General features: G+C 40.6%; 1 protein-coding gene across 6 annotated transcripts in view; it reads left to right on the top strand.

The window, feature by feature from the left end:
• Positions 1-20,848, top strand: part of runx1t1 (RUNX1 partner transcriptional co-repressor 1) — a 61,323-nt gene extending 40,475 nt beyond the window's left edge. For 3 of the 6 annotated variants that reach the window (XM_075449322.1, XM_075449327.1, XM_075449324.1), the window contains 8 exons: positions 855-944; positions 5,504-5,685; positions 9,788-10,050; positions 11,304-11,401; positions 12,242-12,437; positions 13,071-13,139; positions 15,418-15,650; positions 16,533-20,848. In XM_075449322.1, the coding sequence (XP_075305437.1) occupies positions 855-944; positions 5,504-5,685; positions 9,788-10,050; positions 11,304-11,401; positions 12,242-12,437; positions 13,071-13,139; positions 15,418-15,650; positions 16,533-16,853 (1,452 nt within the window). In that variant the 3' untranslated portion in view covers positions 16,854-20,848. The remainder of the gene's footprint in view (positions 1-854; positions 945-5,503; positions 5,686-9,787; positions 10,051-11,303; positions 11,402-12,241; positions 12,438-13,070; positions 13,140-15,417; positions 15,651-16,532) is intronic. The other 3 variants (XM_075449326.1, XM_075449323.1, XM_075449325.1) reach the window with 3 other exon arrangements.
• Positions 20,849-21,327: the final 479 nt, after the last annotated feature.

Raw genomic sequence — 21,327 nt, 5'->3', positions numbered from 1 at the left:
CCAAATAGTAGCAATGGAAATGAAGAGAAGGCAATTAAGACAGAAATAAATTGTATCCTTTGGGAGATTAGGAGACTCTATTTCAGTTAAATAATCTCGACAAATCCTGATCTTCACAAGATCCTGTTCAAAACTACAAGATATATGCTGCTTTGTGGAAAAAAAAAAGAAAACATGCATTAGGGAATGTGGTACACACATATTAACTCGCAGTTATCTTTCAGACATAGAATATGTACATTTTAACAGGGCCTTGCTGGTGTGAAAACAGACTGAAAAGCCAACCAACTTGACTCAGCAATGTAAATCAATAAAAACAAGATTCTGCACCCAGTTTAATTATCATGTAACTTCATAAGACTTCATAAGAGAATTACAGCTCACTTCATGTCCTCTATGCTACTTATAGTGAATGAATAACGAATCAACTTGTAAAAATAATGACTTTTTTTGTGGCGTGCAGAGGAGTCCTTAGTAGTTCTTAGAGTGTAGTCTTAGAGGCTCTAAGAGAATAAAGTCATAAATGATCTGTCTTTATTCAATTCACTTATTCTCAAGTGCAACTTGTTAGAGCTTTATACATTCAAAAACTTAAAATGATCATTTGTTGCCTTTTTTTTAACACGATAAGACTGCATGAGTGTTAGTTTTGCTAATTGAAGGAGATGGGTCTGCTTTTTTTTTTTTTCGTAAGGCTCTTTTCACTGTGGCCTGCCACATATGGTTCCTATTACAAAAGCCTAAACACTCACTCCAGGCCAGGATATAGCTTAGCTTCCAATAAGTAATATTATCACTTAATGCCTTCCACATGGATTCATGTGTTTTCTCTCTGTCTCTCTCTTCTCCTCCAGAATTCCACGCTAACCATCGAAGAATTTCACTCCAAGCTCCAAGAAGCCACCAACTTCCCCCTGCGACCTTTTGTCATACCCTTTCTGAAGGTAGATATTTAAATACAATTACAACATGCGGGTTGCCTGCCTGTACGTCTGATCAGCCAAATCTGGAAAGCATTTAGTCAGCCCGGATCCAGATGTGCATACTTATGTTCATGATATTCATCCTCATTTTATCCCTTTTTTTTTAACCTTTTAATCTCTTTTACATTTATCCATAATTTGCTGATTTCTTGCCTCTGTGTTTTTTGATTTGGTAAAAAATACTTTTTTACCAAAAAAAATACTTTTTTTACCAAATGTCTCTTTTTTTGCTGTCCTCCAATTTTGCACAAGTCACTTGAGTAACAAAGCCAGTATCACTCTGTGATTGCTAACAGCTGTGCCCGAATTATATTATTGTCTGTGCAACATTTCAACAGAAACAAATCTGTTATTTTAAAGAAAAGAAATCAATCACGACAACTGTGGTTTCATATGCTCCTCTCCGGCCTGGTTCTCCTCTTCCTCTCATGCTTGTTTTGTCATTGATTCTTTATCCCCACCAAGCCACAATTTCAGCAAGGACATCCCATTTTCAGCCATTAGAGCGTTGCATTACTCGGGGGAGGGGCACTCTCCTAAGCATCCAGCCATGACCTTGCTTCAGCTCATTTGTCATCAGTCGCCTTGTTTCAGTCATGACAGCGTTCCCCTCATCTACTATCTCTATTCCAGTCTGGCACCTAAAAAAATGAAGACAGATGATAATACTTGTGTTTGTACCTACAAATGGAACAGCGGCCATTTGTTTGTCAGAACAACTTTTGTTGGATGTCAGTAGTTTGCATTGCTGGAGGGGAGACGGATGGAAGTGCTATGATTTATTTTTGGTAGTCAAAGATGACAAATGGGACAGACTGGTGTTCAGATCATGTTATGGGGTTTAGGTGGATCTAAAATCAATACCTTGAGTGGTAAGAGATAGAGTGCAGGGGCCAGTGTAACATTTAACAAAGAGCTCATTTATTTCTTTTACTCACCTCTGCCAAGGCTGCTTTGCTTTCTTACTTTGTCAGACATCCCAAGTTCCAAAAACTCATTTCAGGGAGATGCTTATCGAACCCCCGCCCCATACAGACACACTTAAGGCCAGCAACTTTTCACCAACTGTTTATTCACTAACGGTAATTAATATTATATAATAATTAGGCCTATCATTTCTACATATTTTCTTTAATTAATTTACGCTTAATTTATTTTGCCTATTTATCAACATATTAAATTGGGGATTTTTTAAAAGGCTTAGACAGGCTGGATATAGATAGTTAGATACTGTAGCTGGCTAGTTAGATATAGGCCTACACAATTTAGTAACTAAATGTGTATTGATACTTTAAATAAGTCTTTGATACGTTTTGCTTTATTTTATAACAGCATTTAACCTACAGAAATAAAATGCAGATGATGGCGCGTTCAACTTAGCCTACCTCCACATGTTTTTACAGTCATTAAGTCCGACTCCGCAGTGGGCAATACTGAAGTCACTGCTGCATACAGTGCACCTCGTCACGGTGTCATCATTCTTCACCTTCACTAGACATGGATATACTTTAGTATATTCTGCTGTAAAATGAGTCTTATATTTTCGTTTTTTACTCGAGGATTCACCCTCTGCCATTTGGCAGGATGTACAGTTTTGAGGGGTAACTTAGGTGACTGTCAGAGAGTAAATGGAAGCCCTCCCACACCGAACGTTATTGGCTTATTTTGCTGACTAAACCAATCAGCGCGCCCTCTGACAAGCAGTCGACTTGAACGTTTGTCGAACAGAGCATCGCTTTGGACAAATACGCACAGGTTTCACAAGCAACCTCTCCCCACACCCCTCTCTCTCTCGTGCCCGCGCAGTCGAAACGCGTGCACGAGTTATTGTGTCGCCTGCACGCTCTCACTCGCATTGAAAAAAAAAAAAAAAACACTCCCTCGCATAGTCTAAAATCCGGGATATTTTATCCGACTCGCGGGCATCCATGATTAACTATCAATATCAGGGAGACTCCCGGAACTTCCAGGAGACTTGGGATGTCTGCTTTGTTTACTTGCCTTTTACTGTGTTTTACCTCAGTCCCATTCTTTATCTGTTCATCTACCTTTTCTTTATCTATAGGTGTCCAAGTGACAGACAGGTGGATGCTATTTAAAAGAACACAATATATCACTGTCTGTGCGCTCGCATATGTCTGCATCTGCAGATGCGTGCATGTGTAAACTGACATTCACAAGCCTATATTATCGTCTAAGATCTGGCATAGTTACGGGCATCAGAAATGGGTCCCACCAGAGCTGCCTTCACTTGCTATTAAAGCTACATGCCGAGACTTTGTGTCCTCCATCTTTCCTTCCCTGCATCACCTACTTATCCTTAACTTTTCTTCGTCTTTCGATTTGGCCGTCACTCGCCTTCTCATTTTATCCGTCTGTCTCTGTCTTTGTGTTGTTACATTATAGTCCTCAGTCCCTCCATCCATCCTCCAGCTCCCTTTTCCATTTCTCGCCAGATGGTTAGTGTATCACTGGGATGGCTGTGGAATCAAAGATGCAACTCTCTTTTTTTTCCTCCGTCGCTCCTTCTCTGCCTCTCTCTCCCCAGTCTAATTTTAGTGTCTTCCCACTGCGGAGCCTTTAATGCCAGCTACCATATGGTAGCAGAGAGCAGTTGGAGGTGTGGGGAAGCTTTTATAGGTGCGTTGAAGCACAGCTGCAACAATGCACGTCAGGGCTCAAGGTTTCTCATTACACTTATGTTTTACCAAGTCAATCCCACCAGCCCTCATACCCCCATTTCAAAACCACTGGACTCCTTTTCCCTTTTCTTAATGCTTCACCACAAATTGGTTCGGAGTCAGTCTTTACTGGAAGGAGGCAATCACAAACCACACAATGCATGTGATGTGATGTGCTGGCTGTACGCCCGCCTCGCAGTTCTTGCAACAGTGTTCCTCTGTGTCCAGGGCGAAGTTGTGCTTTTGCTGTCAAAGTGCTTCGCTATTTCTGTGTCAAGCTTATGTGGAAGCTGGGTGGCGAGACAGAGGAGTAAACATATTTGGTGGTGACTATGAGTCGTGAGAGTAAATAGTTAAAATAAAAGAATTAAGACATTCGAAGACCAAGTCACTATTCTCCTCCGTTGGTAAATTACACAGAAACAGAAAGTTGATGAAGCGCAGCATAGCCTCCCTTTGGCGTATTCTGAATAGTTTTTGGCACCATTTGACAAAATGAGAAAATGAGTATTTGAACAATAAATCATCCTGAGCAGATTTTAGCTGCGGCTGCTGAGCACTACACGAACATCTCTCTCTTCTTTTTATAAGGTGCAAGTGCAGATGTTGGGTAACTGCACAGAAGCAAATCACTGCACTTCATCATATGAAAAATGAATCACTCTCTAAGTTGGTCCACGTTTCTTGACTCAGTCTTTTTGTTAATGCCTCCCACATCGCACAGGCAATTAGGATGACCTCTAATTAATAAAAATATGAGTTCAGCAGGGTCAAAGCAATCTATTCCGGGCTCCTTTTTTTCAGAGGGTAATTATGATCATAAACCATTAACGGACCATTAACCCAGGCAGGTAAAGCGAAGGCTAGCGCATGGCATTTCTTTTACCGCAACCAATTACTGGAGGGAGATTTTCAAATGATTAAAGCATTAATATAAGTAAACAATTCATGGCTGGGTTCTGCATTCTCTATTTTGTCTCTGAGGAGGACGAGAGTAAATGGTCATAGAAGCAGAAGCAAAGCAGCATTAAAGTTTATGGTATGGAGATTATAAACTGGGGAAAAAAGAAAAAACAGGAGACTTTAGAGACAGATTATGGTTTTGAGGACAGAACAAAGATTAACGGACCTGAAATTTGCAAAGATGGCCCCTCCAAAGGCTCATGTGATGTACTTCGCTAAAATAGCCTTCACTTTTAGTCTGAGCTTGTCTGACGCAACACTGTCATCTTCTTGCTCCGAAATGCACCCCATCACATGTCTTTGAAGTCGATGCTCACATACCTGCATGTCGCTGTAACTCAACATAAGAAGGCAGACCCCCTTGTTGCAGGTGTGTCAAAGAGAATGAAAATAGCCGCTCTTCTGTTAAAAATGCATAAGGCATGGAGAAACCTTATGGGTGTTAATGCACTGGGTCACAGGGAGAAGTGGTGGGTTGGTAGCAATGCAAAGCAAAGAGGGGTGACAGGAAACAGAAGAAACGGGTCTCCTGTTACTTCAAATCAGTGTGTTTAAATTCAGATCACATCACAACAAAATAAAGCAGGAGTATATTATACTTTAATTAAAGCCACAAGCACAACTAGTATATTCCAACAGCATATTGGATCTTCCATAACAGACTACAATTGCCTCAGCTACAGTTATTGCAAGACCAAAGATTAATTGCTATATTATCATTTCAAGATGTAAGATTTTTTCAAAACTGCCAAGCTCAGAATCTGACAAATTGGTGTCACTTTTTCCCAAATTAGCCACAAAATTATAGACAAAATCTTTAAAAGATGTTAGCTAGTGAAACGGCATGATAATTCAGTGATGTTTTTTTCCCCGTAGGCCAACCTGCCACTCCTCCAGAGGGAGCTGCTGCACTGTGCTCGGCTAGCCAAGCAGAACCCGGCTCAGTACCTGGCCCAGCATGAGCAGCTACTCCTGGACACCAGCACCACGTCCCCTGTGGACTCCTCCGAACTCCTGCTGGACGTCAATGAGAACGGCAAGAGAAGGACACCAGACAGGTGGGAGAACCGCAAATTCAGAACTTCACTCTGGGTTATTTGGTTTTTGATGAATCTTAATTTGATTCAGAATTGTTGCGCAATTACGGACAGGTCAGAATGTAGAGTTTCCAAATTGACCTTCTTTACATGTAAAGTCGCTGTATCTTTTTCAGATTTTTTATTTTTTGAGCTCATGCATAAATCCCTTTGAGTCTGCCTGCATCACCATGAACTGGTGCATTACTCCTCAGACATGAGCTGAGCCAATACAAGGCAATAGTGTGAGGCGTAAATTTATGTACGGGAAGTGTCTGTCAGTGCACCACCGGGCCTTGTGATGTGCTCTGTTGAACTTCTCGGCTCCTGGCTCCTGCTCTTAATGGGCCAGAACTGAGAAGTGGAAGAGATGGAAAAAGTAGACCCACACAAACACTTTCATATAACAGGGAAAGAAAAAATAAGGAAGAGAACAGCTGTGAGTTTATATGAATCCTTTTTTATATCAGTCAGAACATTTATGTCCACGCATGCTTGGTTGTGTAAGTACAGAGTGTATGTGTCTCTCTCGGGATCGGATCACCTACCTCTCCAGATTTTGATAATGACTCGATGTTCCCTGCACTAAAGGTACTAATCAGTAAGACGTTGAGGAACACTCGCCATTGTAAAACCTTCATTCCCCCCTCCAGCAGTTTCCTCCAAAGCAGGGAAACGAGAAACAAGCACTAAATGCATCCAGACCGATCATGTGTGTGTCTGCATGCAGCTGCGAACAGTTCATTTCAGGCAACAGAACTACAAACTGAATAAATCGCATCAAGCAACATTTATGGAGAATTTTACTTAGATTAGCTTGGATTAATATCAGAGCCTATACTAGTACACACACCCAGCATGCATTCTTCCATTTATGTTATGTTGTGCATTTTTGTATGTGCTACAGGTACAATGTAAGCATTGTCTTTTGAGATAAAGTCCCACTGGTCTAGGTTTTTTTTTTTTTTTAGTACAGGCAGGGGAAAGGAAAATTTACATTATTTGTACATTCATTTGCTGAGGGCCAAAAATGCTGAATGCGATATTAATAATTCTCACCTCTCTGTTCCCCCAACTGTATGATAGGCAGACTTTTTCTGTAATACCTGCATATTTGCAGGCCGTGGTGCATTGGGGAATGGGCTTAGGGGAAAAGGTGTGTGTGTGAGAGGGAAAATATGTAGTGAGTAAAAAAGAAAGTAGCCACCCGTATTCAGTGAGAAAATACAGTCTCCGAGTGTGAATATATGTGTGTCTATGGTTCTCTATCATGTGTGAAAGTGTGAGTCTGCTTCATGTATGTGAATCTGTGCGTCGGTGTGAGTGTGTGTGCGTGTGTGTGTGTGTGTGTGTGTGCCCAGGGAGATAGGCTTAGCTGATAACACATACAGATGAGGTTCCAGCATCAATATGGCTGGCTAAGCACCTCTTGTTTCTGCTTACCTCTGCTCTGTATTCCTACTTATTACAGTCTGTGTCAGAGTATTGGAATTTGAACAGGAATCCTTAATTACAGGCAACAATACACTGTCAATGCAACCTAATTAATAAAACAGTTTGTTGAAAACTAAACCACATATATCAGGTGTAGTGTGCATACAAGGGAAAGAAAGGAAAAAAAAAACACTGTTTAGTGTGTACCCAGAATATTCCCATACAAGGCAATATTTAAGAAATAGCTGATAATGCACAGTTACTGGTACATTTGCTGTAACTGCTTGCATAGTAAATTCTTTTACTTAATTTAGCATATTTTGAAAAAATTCCATCAGGGATATTCAATGTTTATGTTAAAAGTTTTTTTTCTGTGAATAATTGACTGAACAGAAGTTGATCTGATCTCCGTGGTGATCACTTTGAACACCAACAATCTTTACCAGGGCCTCAGACTTTATTTAGCTTGTTAGTCTTTGACTTGTTCGGAGCCTTTGTAAGAAAATCTAACAGATAAAACATCAATGAATTTGAATATTTTGACTTCTCAAAACTGGTCTCATTGATAGGGAACCATGCGCACCCTCTAAACCCTTACCGTACCTATGGAAACTATTTCGATGCCCACAATTTTATACGAGGACAGAGAAGTATTTTCCAGTTGGCTGTTTTCTCAGTTTGTAATGTGATGAACAGCTGACAGTTAACATGAGCAGTAAATTTCAACTTGTTGTTCGAAAGACCAATAAAACTTTCAGAGAGAACATCTCACTAGAAAAGGCAAATCTACAAAAGCCTTGCCTGCAGATATTTATTTTGATGCCGATATCTCAAGATTAAAAAACGGATTGTTCTTAGGGGAGCCCCCATGTTTAAAATATATACCGTGTACATAGACCATTTAGTGGTGCAGATGACCCTCAATAATGACCCTCAACTCACACATGCAAAGTCAAAATAAACTACCTTAAGAGGGGCAAGCAACTGGTATTCCCATGAGCCCCAGGGGTCATAGCCCCCCAACCTAAACATCATCAAAAATCTGTGGACAGACCTCAAAGAGCAGTACATGAAACACATCCCAAGAATGTCACAGAACTAGAAATCTTTTGCAGAAAGAAAGAGTGAAAATCCCACAAACAAGAGCCAAGGGACTCTAAGCTGCTACAAAAAGCTGTTTACAAGCTGTGATACTTGACAAAGGGAGTGTTACTAAGTAATGGCCATGCAGGGAACCAAGACTTGTTTTTTCAGACCCATTCATTTTTCCATTTTGAAACTGTAAAAGCCTGAAAAACCTATCCTACATAAAACATGAAACAAATGTACAATCTGCAAGCCTTTTAGATATATGGCCATCATTTTTAGCAGTTCACAGAAACAGAGTTGTTGATGGCCAAACTTTTCCATGTCACTGAACACTGTATTTTACAGAGTCCAATATCTGAAAAGCTTGGTGTCTACAGTAAGTGCAGAGGTCCACATAGAAGGTTATGGCATTCAATTTGCATCTTTATTCTTCAATGTGAACACAGTAAATAGATGAAAGTATTGAAATGTCATAGTATTGGTATGTGCATGTGGATTGCAATGTGCAGTATGCATCGGTTAACTGTGTGCGCACACGTCAGTGCTTTGCTGTGGTGACTGTGAATGTGTGGGGCTGTGTACACTCCGCTGCCTGTAGATATAAACATTGTTGCAGCAGCAAGGCCAGGGAGGCAAGAGTGGGAGGGGGAGGATGGATGAGTCGAGGGAGACAGAGAGATGGACGGATGGAAGAAAATAGCATATGGAGAGCTGTGGATGAGCATTAGGAGCCCATAAAAACAGCTCATTAAGAAGTTCAATCTGTTCATCGGAGAGAGAGATGGGAAAGAAGAGGAGTGAGACAGAGGGGGAGAGAGGAAACAGGGGGACTGCAGATAGCGGGGGAGGTTGGCACTTTTTAACTGTGAACTGGCAAAGCTGAGAACACACACACACTTACTGCAGAAATACAGACACACATGTGCAAGCATGCACACACACAAACACACCTGGCCGTATTAATCTTCGGAAGCAGGCGAACAAAAATCCACCTGATTCCCTGGAAAATACTTGTGTGAGCATGCATGCATTTGTGTGAGCGTGCACAGTCGAGCTTTAACTGTGTATGCATGAATGGGTCTGTTTTAGAAAAGAAATTTCAGATAATTCTGTAAAAAACAGCCTTTCATGTCAATTACTTTATCTGGTAGGAGGTTGGACTCAAACCACAGACAACAGCACAAGAGTATGGACCACTTGTTTCACTCTTGTATGAAATAACTGTAACATGAAAATGTTGTACCAGTAATTTTTAGGAAATAGATGTGATATAAACATAATTTGCACCTGCATCATGTGCTCGGCTCTCTTTTATTTCCTTTTTCTCCCCCAAGAAATCTTATGTTATCTCAATGGCTATCACTCTAGCAAGAATATGTTGAAGACTGATAACAGCAGCAAATATTTTAGCCATAATTGGTCTCAGGTTCTGTCTTAAAATCAGTTTGGCTTTTTACTTGGAACAAGAATTTTTTGCCAGTAGAAAAAATAATAATTGCCTACATTTTCCCAACACAGTGTTACCTGGACTCAAAACTCATCTTTCTGTGTCTCCACTCAGAACCAAAGAGAACGGCTTTGAGCGAGATGGTGCCTTGCACCCCGACGTACACCCCAGCAAACGCCCCTGCACCATAAGCCCCGCCCAGCGTTTCAGCCCATCCAATGGCCTCTCCTATCAGCCTAACGGCCTGCCCCACCCAGGCCCACTCCCTCCGCAGCACTACAGGCTAGACGACATGGCCATCGCCCATCACTACCGTGATAACTACAGACACCCCGCTTCTAATCATCGGGAGATCCGGGAGAGACCCAGGCCCATTGGTGAGGATATTGTGCAACATGAGTGTTTTGGCCTCTGAAAAACATGAGGATGACTTTATATTAAAGTAAAAACAACATACATAATTTCATGTACAGGGTTGGTCGAACATAGATACAGACATAGATAAGCCATAGTTTTTTTTTAAGACACTGTTCTGTGGACAGAGGAAACCAAAGTGAGGCTATTTGGGAATGCAGTGCTTCAGTTTTATATAGGATAGTAAATGAGGCCCATATGGAAAAGAATATCCTACATCAAGTCTAAATCTGTGGATGTTCCATTCTGCTGTGAGACTGCCTCGCTGTATCTTATACTAACTCTATTGTTTGCGTCAAAGGAATGTTGAAATCAGAAGATTACCAAGACTTTTTCTAAGCAAATGTTTAAACCAGTGTCAGAAAACTGGTTTGAGGTGATGATCTCTCAGTCAAAAGAAAAGCGACACAAAACACATTTCAGCAGCAGCAAAAAAAAAAAAACGGCTGAACTAAATCTCATTGAAAAATATTTTGAAAGAGCTGAAATGTGTCATTGAAAAGGGATTCCTCAAAACCGAAAACAGATGGAATGCATAACAGCGGAAGAGTGGCAGAAGCCAGTAACAGACAGGGCCAAGAAGCTTCTAGATGGCTACAAGAAACATTTCAAGTATGTGATTGTTGCCAGAAGTGTGATGTCAAAGAACAGAGCTGTAATTTATCTCCTTCTTTTTTTAACCACTGAGATGTCTATTATAAGCTTAATTATTACCCATCCCTGTCCCTTTCAGCTTTGAGGATGCTCGCTGGAGAGCAAAAAGTAATGCTCCAACCTCTGATAGAAGTAGAGTGGTACTATGTATGAGCTCACCATAGATTTTGACACATTTTAGAGAAGTGTCAGATACATTTTCCTGAATAGGCCAAGTCGTAATGAAGCTGTAATGAAGATTTTGGCTGTGTTCTAAATATAGGAGACATTTACCATGTCTCACCCTGTGATGGATGTTTACTGGACTAAAAGTTCTGTAATTTGCCCTCGGGAGAGAGAAATGGATACTGCGGCGAAGATGGCGGGAGTAAAGTAGGGGAGAAAGAAATGGATGGAGAGAGGGTGTTAAACATGGAACAAATGGAGGAGAGTGGAAAGAGAAAAGAAGGGAGTGATGGAGTAATAGTATATTTATACATCCAGTGTCATCCTGACTTTATCTTTGTCTTTTTTTTTCTCCATCTCTCCATTCGTTTCTGTGTCCATGTTTCATGTACTATAGGTATGCATGCAGGGACCAGGCAGGAGGAGGTGATTGACCACAGGCTGACAGACAGAGAATGGGCTGAGGAGTGGAAGCACCTTGACCATGTAAGAAAAGTAATAACATTTTTTATTACTATACTCTTCTCTCTCTGTAAGTAACAGGTTATAGAAGTTATTATGTTATATTAAATGGTATGACACATAGCGAAGTATGGTCATAATATATTTTAGATTCCGTTGTTATGGACTGCTTTATTTGTAAAAGCTTTTTTAAATCATGTAAAGATGTGGCACACCTTGAAAAAAATAAATAAATAACTGCACTACAGCCGTTTTAGATCACTTCTTGACACCGTTTTTTTATTATTCAAAAATGTATATGTTTATTAAAAAGAAAGGTATGATATTATGTATATGTCAAAACTAACAATCAGACTTTTTATTCTTAATAGTTTGCAGACATGCATAACATGTGCTTGCATGGTCGTTTGTTCCCTCGTGCCGTGTAAACTGAGAACTGAGAGTTGGCCGACTGCATGTGTGGTCCCACTGAGGCTGCTGTTCATAACTTTATCCAAGTTCAAACTTCTTAAATTATTATTACTTTTCATGGCACATTTGTGATGCCGTTTCACCTTGTTGTTGCTATGCAGTGATAATTTAATCGATCAGAGACATAATGTGAACACAAATTTGATACCGAAATGAAGCGATGAAGCAAGATGTTAGCTGGTGAGGTGTGATCTGACAAACGTTTCAGCATTGAAAATTTGCCTCTGGAATATGCACCTATAATTCCACAACCACACTCTGCAATAACATCCAAAAATAGCATGGCAGATGTTAGCTTTAATGTTCCGCTCTCCACTATTGCATCCTTGCTGAATTTGAATCAACCCATCCGTCCTTTCTACGCGTAAACTCAGCGTGATGTCTGCCTCTTGTCCCGCCCAGCTGCTGAACTGTATCATGGACATGGTGGAGAAGACGAGGCGCTCACTGACGGTGCTGCGGCGGTGCCAGGAGGCCGACCGCGAGGAGCTCAACTACTGGATTAGACGATACAGCGATGCCGAAGAGCTAAAGAAGGGTGCAGCAAGTGGGCAGTCAAGGCAGCAGAGCCCCGCGGCACAGGAAAACGCAACATCAGGTGGGAGATCACATGTATCACACGCATGCTTTAGAGAGCAAAGGTGCCTAAAAAAAGAATAAGTTTAAAAGTTGAATAGAGTATTTTTAACTTTATCGTAGGTTTCTACTGAATCCAAAATCAGCAGCATGTAATTGTTTGAAACTTTCATTTTCTCTTTTTCCACTTCTTGCCACAGTTTAAAGGAGGTGGGAAGTGTGGTTTGGTCTTGCAAACTCAGTCACTTAAATTTCAAGTTTTAAAGCCCACCAGTTAAGTAGCCCAAATCCGAGAGCTTTGCTATTAATCATCCTTTAGCGTTACCATTTTTATTCATACAAGCTCTCCAGGTTTAATTTCTAGACTTCATTTTCTTCAGTTTGCCTGATAACACCAGCCATATGACATAACTCCCTATTTTGTCATATTATACTGATGATTCTTTCTGTAACCATTAAAGCCATTTTCCAAAATATAGTTTATTATCCATGACAAATGATGGATGGTTAGCCTCAAGCCCTGGAAGAACTACCAGAGAAACCAAAAGGTTCTATATCACGTTGATTTGTTCAACAATATTTCCAGTAACCTGTGTCGTGCAAAACGATGGCTGATCTCTTGTTACCATCTGTGTGTGTTTGTGTGTTCCCACAGAAATTCACAGGGAGCTGCTGCACAGGCCCGGGTCCGGCTACGTCCCCGAGGAGATCTGGAAGAAAGCTGGTGAGCAGCCGCTCCACAGTCTCAATCATCACATGCTCATCTCTCAGCAGTTTATAGGACTTTTTTTGCTTTGTAGAAATCAAGACCATCTGTGTCACCCAGATAACTCATGAGAGGAGCTCCTTCGATTCATGAGCCCTGTTAAACTTGCATAAACAGGCAGGCAAATCTTTGGAAAACATGTATATCCGATAGAGTTACAGCTTACTGACTTTCACCACCACACTCCAAATACGATGTCCGCGATTTTATTACATCAGTCAAATAAGGAACATGAGTAGCTTTTAAAGCTGGTTGTCATTCTGCTGTTATAAGTACAGCTGCAAGACATCGTTTTGACTTTGGCATTTTAGTTTTTCCTTTAATGCGAGACATTTGAGGTACTGTACTTTCATTTATTACACCATTTAAGAACTAGTCTTGAAACGTATCTATATCTTTAACGATGGCTTTAAAAGCAGCAGTGGTTATTACATTTTTAACACAATCAAACAGCAGCCTCAAACTTATTAGAGTTCTAAAAAACTACAAAGAATTAGCTCTGAGAGTTCAGTTTCCTAAGGAGTCCCTTTCGTATTCACCATCAGTGATAGAATATACCTGCCTTTTAAACCTGCTGGAGAAAAGAAATTGTCCCTTTGCTTGACCAAGCATGATGTATGAGATACTCAGAACAAGTAATATGCATTTAAATTGAATTGAGTATCACCATCGGGACTCTGCCTACTCTCCAGTACTCTCCTTCTCCTCACCAGCTTTGATTGATCTTCCATCTCAGGCATTTGGTGTGTAATCACAATTCCATGCACAAGGCATATATATCAAGGCTCCAGGGCAATTTCCATGACTTCAGTCAGCATAGTCGGTTAAAGACAAAACCGGCCTGGTTTAAACATTTTTGCTCAGTCACAGCGGAGAGAAAGTATCTCCGTCTTAATAAAAGCACACATTCTGTCTGATACTGAAAGCAGATTTTGCGTGTGTAATAGAGGTGTAATGTGTACAAATCAAGCCAGGTGGTGGCATATTATCAGACATAAAGCTGTATTTATTTCTGCTATTTTGCATTCTCCCTGCCTGCTTCTCAGTATTATCCTTTCCTTTTCAGTCGCTGAGGAGAGGCTGATTTAAATGTGACCCAGGGAAGATTGCAAAATAGGATTTTTTAACACAATGGAGTGCAGCCGTGAATACATCTGTTTGAAACGGGCAAAATGTTTACAGTTGGTGATAAATATTCAAGCACCTTGCACAGTGTCCTACCGCTTTCCCGCTTCCTCTCACCACATGGGCCTCTGGGATCACAATGGAAACGCATAATTTAAATGTAAATTGGCTGATTTGCATACGCAATTAGTCAAGTTACAGGCTTGATGGGAGCAAACAAAAAGCCCTCCTTTCGCTTTGACGTTCACTCAGAATTCCACTGCTTAATATCCATACACAAGGTCATTTATTCCACAAAAGTATGAAATAACACATTGCTGCAGCTTAAAAGCACAGTTTATGAGTGATAACCTGCAAGTAATTTGGCTTATGCTGTTTCCTTCAAGAAATCTTTTTGCCCCATTGAAACATCACATTCTCAACCACAGAACTGACGAATCATCTTTCAGGAAATCATTATTGCTATTAGATGCAGGTACACTGCCCATTATTCAGATGTCTTAGACATGTGAAAACATTGTCATAATCTCCAGAACTGTAAAAAATATCAGATTTTGTTTCACTAGGGTGGTCTGCGTCTTTGTTCGATATTGAGCAGAAGAAACATTTTTAGCGTTAATCTTGTTGAAAGGCACAAGTTCACAGTAATTTCTTTTTTTGCTTTTGAATACAGTTAAATGAGCCCAGTGTATCCATAAGCCCGCTAAATATGAGAGATAAGAATCCAGTAATATATTCATAGATCACAAAGTGTGTCTCTAAACAAGCCACTCAGGTTTGCCGCACTTTGTGATGTCATAAGAATGTAAGCGCTGCCTCCAATTGGTGATCAAGTCGCATCTGTATAAGCTCTATTTTTCCCAGTGGCTGCTCATCTATATTACGGCAGCTCCACTGGAAAAATAATTAAAGACAATGAAACCACCCATCTTAAACAAAGCTAAAGTAAGAGTGTAAAAGGAGTTCAATATGTACAGGTTCAGATGTTGTAACATTTATGTCCCAAACAAAAGGAAAAACTCATCAGGGACACTTCAAATTTAGAAGTGCATTCAATAAGAAAAATGAAAAGTCCCAACGACAGGTTGACATAATGCATACTACATTGCAGGTACGGCAGGCCTGACCTCCTCTGTCTCCACACTCTTTCCAGAGGAGGCCGTGAATGAAGTGAAGCGGCAGGCTATGTCAGAGCTGCAGAAAGCCGTGTCTGAGGCTGAGCGTAAGGCTCATGAAATGATCAGCAGTGAGCGGGCCAAGATGGAGCGCACAGTAGCTGAGGCCAAGCGTCAAGCAGCTGAGGATGCGCTCTCCATAATCAACCAACAGGAAGACTCCAGCGAGGTGAGAACATTAGCGCACATCATCATAACTGTCAGTGTCATCGCCTGGCTTGGTAGTTATGGCATCGCGGTTTGCTTCATTGTCATATCTTCTTTACTCTTGACATCAGCTGTTCTAGTAACTCCCAAAGACACAGCTGAGAGCATCCATGTCTTTTTTCAAAGAAGATTATCTTGTATTTCATTCCTACCATGCATCAACTTTATGTGAAAGTCTGTCAATTATTCACAGCTTAATACTGTTGCAGAGGAGAGTGGAAAGTAGATCAAAATAAAGCAAAAGCATCACTTCCCACCTTTCTCTTTGTTCCTAACGCAGCTGTCAGAATGTTAAAAAGGCTGTTATCAATTGAGCAGAGAGGAAATTAGAAAAGGAACTCTCATTTGCTAATGACCAATGGAAACCTTGATGTTTCATCAGCTAAGTGTGAGGGAAATATGTCTCACAGCTGACATTAATTGCAGGAGTAACGTTTGCATCCCAGAGAAGAACCTGCAGAGGCTGTTTATAACTTTGTTCTCCTGTTTCCTGTCATATTTTCCTTGTGATGTCCCCGCTATATAAGAAGCCCAAAGTGTAATAAGATCCGTGGTATGGTATAAGCTCAAGGGCTGAATATAAAAGCAGCGGCATGTTTCCTTACGCGACCTGTACACACTGTATTGTTCAGTTCTCTGTTTCTCTGATTTGTAAAACAAAATCAGAAATGGCCTCTCTGTGCTGTAAAATAATATAAACAAGGGCTACCAGTCACACCACAGTTCTATCGGTGAACAACGTTGATCACAACTGAATAATTATCTGTCTGACTGTGAATTCTTCAACTCTGTCTTTCATTGCATATGTTTAATTGCACATTTTTGTCTCTGTCTGTCTGATCAGAGCTGCTGGAACTGCGGTCGAAAGGCCAGCGAGACATGCAGTGGCTGCAACACAGCGCGTTACTGTGGCTCCTTCTGCCAGCATAAGGACTGGGAGAAACACCACCATGTCTGCGGTCAGACCATCCAGGCCCAGCAGCAGCAGTCTAGCCAGCAGCAGGGAGGCGTCCCGGGGTCAGAGACCCCTGCTCCCATCAGCTCCTCTGCCTGCACCCCAAGTAGTGGGACAGGGAGTCCAGCTGCAACCCCACCTGCTGCTACCCCACGTTCATCTACCCCCAGCACCCCGTCCTCCTCTGCCCTTGATGGCACACCGCGCTAAGAGAGTTTGGAGGCGAAAGCTTCCTGAGTGTTGTGGCCAATCCTCGAACCCACAACTGTCTACATTGCCTTGCAAAGATGCTACAATAACTAACAGGAAGAGACGGCAATGCTTCTGTCTGTGTTGCAGCGTAGTCAAAGAAGGAAGAAGACGAGGTCCATAATCAGGTCATATTGACTTGCCATGACTTTAAAGAAACACAAAGATATTCTTTGTTTTGAATGAATGAATTTAAATATTAACATCCTTTTATGGTTACACTTTCACTATTGTTGTTGTCCGTTTGTCGTTGTATCTGTTCTTGATGATATTGTTGTCATTGTAGCTTATCTTATTTTCTTCTGTAAATATGAAGACTCAGAGCAGACATAGCCGTGAACTCAAGAGAAATATGTCTAACCTTCCCTTTTTAAATGTTTTTATTTTCGACTCTTGAATTAAAGCTTATTTCCCTCCTGTTCCTTGGACAAAAGCCGAGTCAACCTCAGACATTTTACCAAACAACATACCAAGGTAACGTAATGACGGAACTCATCAATACTCATTGCAAGAGATTAGATTTAAATAACCTAAACAGCACAAAGACAGATAAATAAACAAGTTTCCTGCCTGCAGAAGGGAAGAGGGATGGACGGAATCTCTGGCCCACAGACCGCCATGAAATGGACAGATGCGCACCAGATTGCAATCAGAGCCAGCTGTTCAACTAATGTTATTTCCCTCTCACTTGTAATGGTATCCAGGTCAGTGGGCTGGGAGATACAAATCCGCCCCCCTGAAGGATGTGAAAGGAAGAATTCTTGGACAAGATACAAAACTTTGCCCACGGCACACATGATTGACTGATTACAGTTCGCACATGCATGCTCAGTGGGTCACAAAAGCTCTCAAACAAACAGGAAGCAAGGTCATCATCCTGCCAGTGAGACTGTCAAATCACCTGGAAAGCAGCCGCTGGGCTGCTCAAGAGCTTAGGAACCTACGGTGTGGAGGCCCCCCTTCTCTTTCATCTTTGAAAAACATTTTCATCTTTCTTCAGGTTCTTATTTGTTTTCTGTAGATGTCACGGTGTTTAAGACTTCTGTCCTGTGGTGTCACCAATGGTTATTTATTGTATATGTGTTGGACAATGGTGACAATGCATAGTACTTCAACCGGTCACAACTGAAAGTCCTTCATAACTCTCTCTCTCTCTCTCTCTCTCCCTGGCTGGTGCAAAAAGAGATTAAAAAAAAAAGAGAGAAGGGTTATCTTTTTTTTCCAAGCTGCTTTTCTATTCTGTGTGTAAGTGGTAGATTCCTTGTAGTTCTATAAGTTTTATTCCTCCCCGTCCTCAAGAAAAGACACAAGCTATATCTCAGAGCTGCTACTTGAGTCCGACCCAGATCTTTTCTGAGAACTAGCATGTTGCGCGGAATGCTAACCTAAATGTTTTGTACAAGGGACATACATAAATGTATTTGCACTGTCACAGAGGTTATTTTGGCATGCTTCTTTTCATCATATTTGTGTTGTCTGTATAGAGCCATAATTCATCAACCATTTTCTATGTAGTATTAACATTGTCAGTTTTTGCATTCTTTTGAGGGATGACATTGGAAAAACATAGACGCACCGATTTCATGTTGTTTCAGTTTTTTTTCTACTCAACATGCGAAGAAAAGCAGCCATAAAGTCATGTTTTTGTTTGAATAGTTACAGACAGTGCATGCACATTACTGAACGTTTGTCAAATATTTGTTATTTTTTAGAAAAACTGCAAAAAAAACAACCAAAAAAATGTTTAAAAGAAACACGAAAAAAAAAAAATTCTAACAAAGTAATTTTCCAAATGCAAAGGTGTAGACTCCGATTGACAGCTTTAACACTGCAAAGCACCAGGTAACACACACAGTATTAATACACGCGGTAAGCATGAAAACACCGAAAACAGCCAAAGACTGATACCAAGGACCAAAATCCCGATTTAAACAATTTCTGGGGAAAATAAAAAAAAAGGTTTGTCTGCTCAAATAGTTTGTCATTTATTTCTGCAGGTTTTTGTTCAAACACACAAGCTAATTTATTTCGATCATTTGTGGAAATCGGAAAGTGCTCATTTCGCGTTGTTAAATGAGAAGATGTCAGTTTGACGTGAGGACCATTAACAGCAGTGATACTTTTGAACTGGAGCAATAACAACTTTCGATGTGACGTTTGACATGATATTTAGTGATCTTGTTTGTGCACTTTCACATTACACGGATGTCAGATTGAGTGTCCGATTCAGCTTTGAACCAGTTAAGTTTTAGATCCGCGGTGAATGTGAGACAGGGCTTTCGAAATAGTGCTTTTTTTTTGTTTTGTTTGCTTTTCTTTTCATTTGAAAAAGAAAAACTGAAAAAAAATGTATGGGACAGGTAATCAGTTGTAGCTTTGTTGTAAACCTTCATTGTAAATCAAACCAACCTTTCACGTGCAGTAAGAGAGCGCTTATCCTGACACACACGAAGGCTCCTCACCCCATACACCTTGGTGCTACACAGAATCACGTTTCAAAAAATTCAGACCTCAAGGAACACGGGGAGGCCCACAAAAGTTTAGGGCAGTTGGTTCCCTCTAGCCTTCATCATCTCTCCCCTCTTCTCTAAACGACAAAAAAAAAAACACACACACACACACACACACCTGCATTCTTGACTTTAAAGGGTTAAACAATCCAAAAAGGTGTCTAACACCCTACTTGCAACTTCTCAGAAGCTGTGAAGAGACAGCCAAGCTGTTTTAACACTAGTGTGTTTAGAAGTAAACAACAAATAACTTGTTCATTATAATCAGGGCAAAATCTGGGTTTTCAAGACAAACACTATCGGTCAATGGCTCTTTGAAAAGCTCCCTTTTTCCCCCCCTCTTCCTTCCTCTATGTGTGTTTTGCTACAAATTCCTCGGTGGCAAACAAGTCTCACTCTACCTCTTACAGCACGATAAGAGCATCAGTCGTAGCGCTGATACTGGTCTAGTCGAAACCAAATGGGCACAAGAGAACAGGAAAATAAAAGAAATAAAAATAAAAAACCCAAAGTCGAAGCTCATACAGCTGCAAAACCATATCACTACTTGGTAACAATGCAGACCTCATAAGTAAAAGAAACATAAATGAACAGTAATGAGAAAAAAAAATTAAAAAGAATGTTTTTGTTATGTTCCTTTATGCCTGTGGCGTTTCTAGAGTACATCAAGAGTTTGAATTGTTTTACCAGATCTAAAAAAAAGTTGTGCTAATTTTTAAGTAAAGTGTCGTGGATTCCTATTTCAATGACACGAGCAAAGGTCACAGATAAGAAGTGTTTTTCTTGCTTTTTCTTTCTCCGCTTTTCTCTCCTCTTCTCTGTTGTGAAGACACGCTGATGTGCTTGTTGACCTGTCAGCTGGGGGATACACAAAAGGCGAAGCTTGTATAAAAATAATTTTAAAAAAGAATAAAAAAATTTAACATAAAAATCAAGGCTGTGAATTTAGGCATGCCTGTTTTTGACAAAAGGGGAAATCTTCTTTAAATGTCCTGCTTATTAAGAAAACATTGGGAGAATTGTAGGGGCCAAGAGTGAACAGCGTAGCATTAATCACAGGGAATGAGTTGAACTTCTGGGGTGGGTGGGGTTTTCTTTTCTCTTGAGAAAAATTATTGTGAAAAAAAAGCTCAAATAATTTGAAGTTGTTGTGCAATACTTAATTGAGACATGAAAACCACAGGTTAGTGGTAGGCTGATGCTAAGTGGTCGTTACATCACTTAGTGTCAGTGAATTCTAGAGAGCTTTCCAGTCTACTATGTCAGAACTGTGGTTTCCTGTTGACTTTATTTCTTTTTGTTTCATCTTTTTGTTTCTTTTTCTTTTCTTTTCTTTCTTCTTTTTGGGCTGTAAACTATGATCTGTCAGTCTGTGAAACTTTGCAGTATAATTCTGGTATTGTTGTTCTCTTTACTGTGTAATAAATATGTTAATTCTTGCCCAGAGACTTGAGACTTGCTATACTTTGATTGCAACAGAAGATTAGCATTAGCACTGATAAGGATTAGCACAGTCAAAGTTCATCTTGGATTTAAGACCTTTTACTCACATAGAGCTGGCAATGCAAACTTGAAGTTTTGGGTTGCATGAAGTAGGCACTTAAAGGCGGGGTAGGGGATCTTTTTCTGGAACATTTTTTTACATATTGCTTGAAATACTCTTCACACCCCCATTGCAACCAATTAATTAAAAGTTTTGACACAAATATTAAAAGTTTTAGTGGCCTCTAGAACGTACAATCTAGGAAAAACAGTATCCAATCATTGTGAACGGACCGTTCACAATGATTGGATTCTGATGCCGTCTATCAAACTGCAATCTGCTCCTCCCTCCCCCTCCCCCTCCTTCCCCCTCCTTCCCCCTGTGCGCGTACCCTGCTCCGTGAATGAAGCTTGGCAGGAAGCTAAACTAGAGCCAGCTTGGC

Source organism: Odontesthes bonariensis, chromosome 18 (genome assembly GCF_027942865.1).
Source record: "Odontesthes bonariensis isolate fOdoBon6 chromosome 18, fOdoBon6.hap1, whole genome shotgun sequence".
NCBI lineage: Eukaryota > Metazoa > Chordata > Actinopteri > Atheriniformes > Atherinopsidae > Odontesthes > Odontesthes bonariensis.
This window is presented reverse-complemented; position numbering and strand designations above follow the sequence as displayed.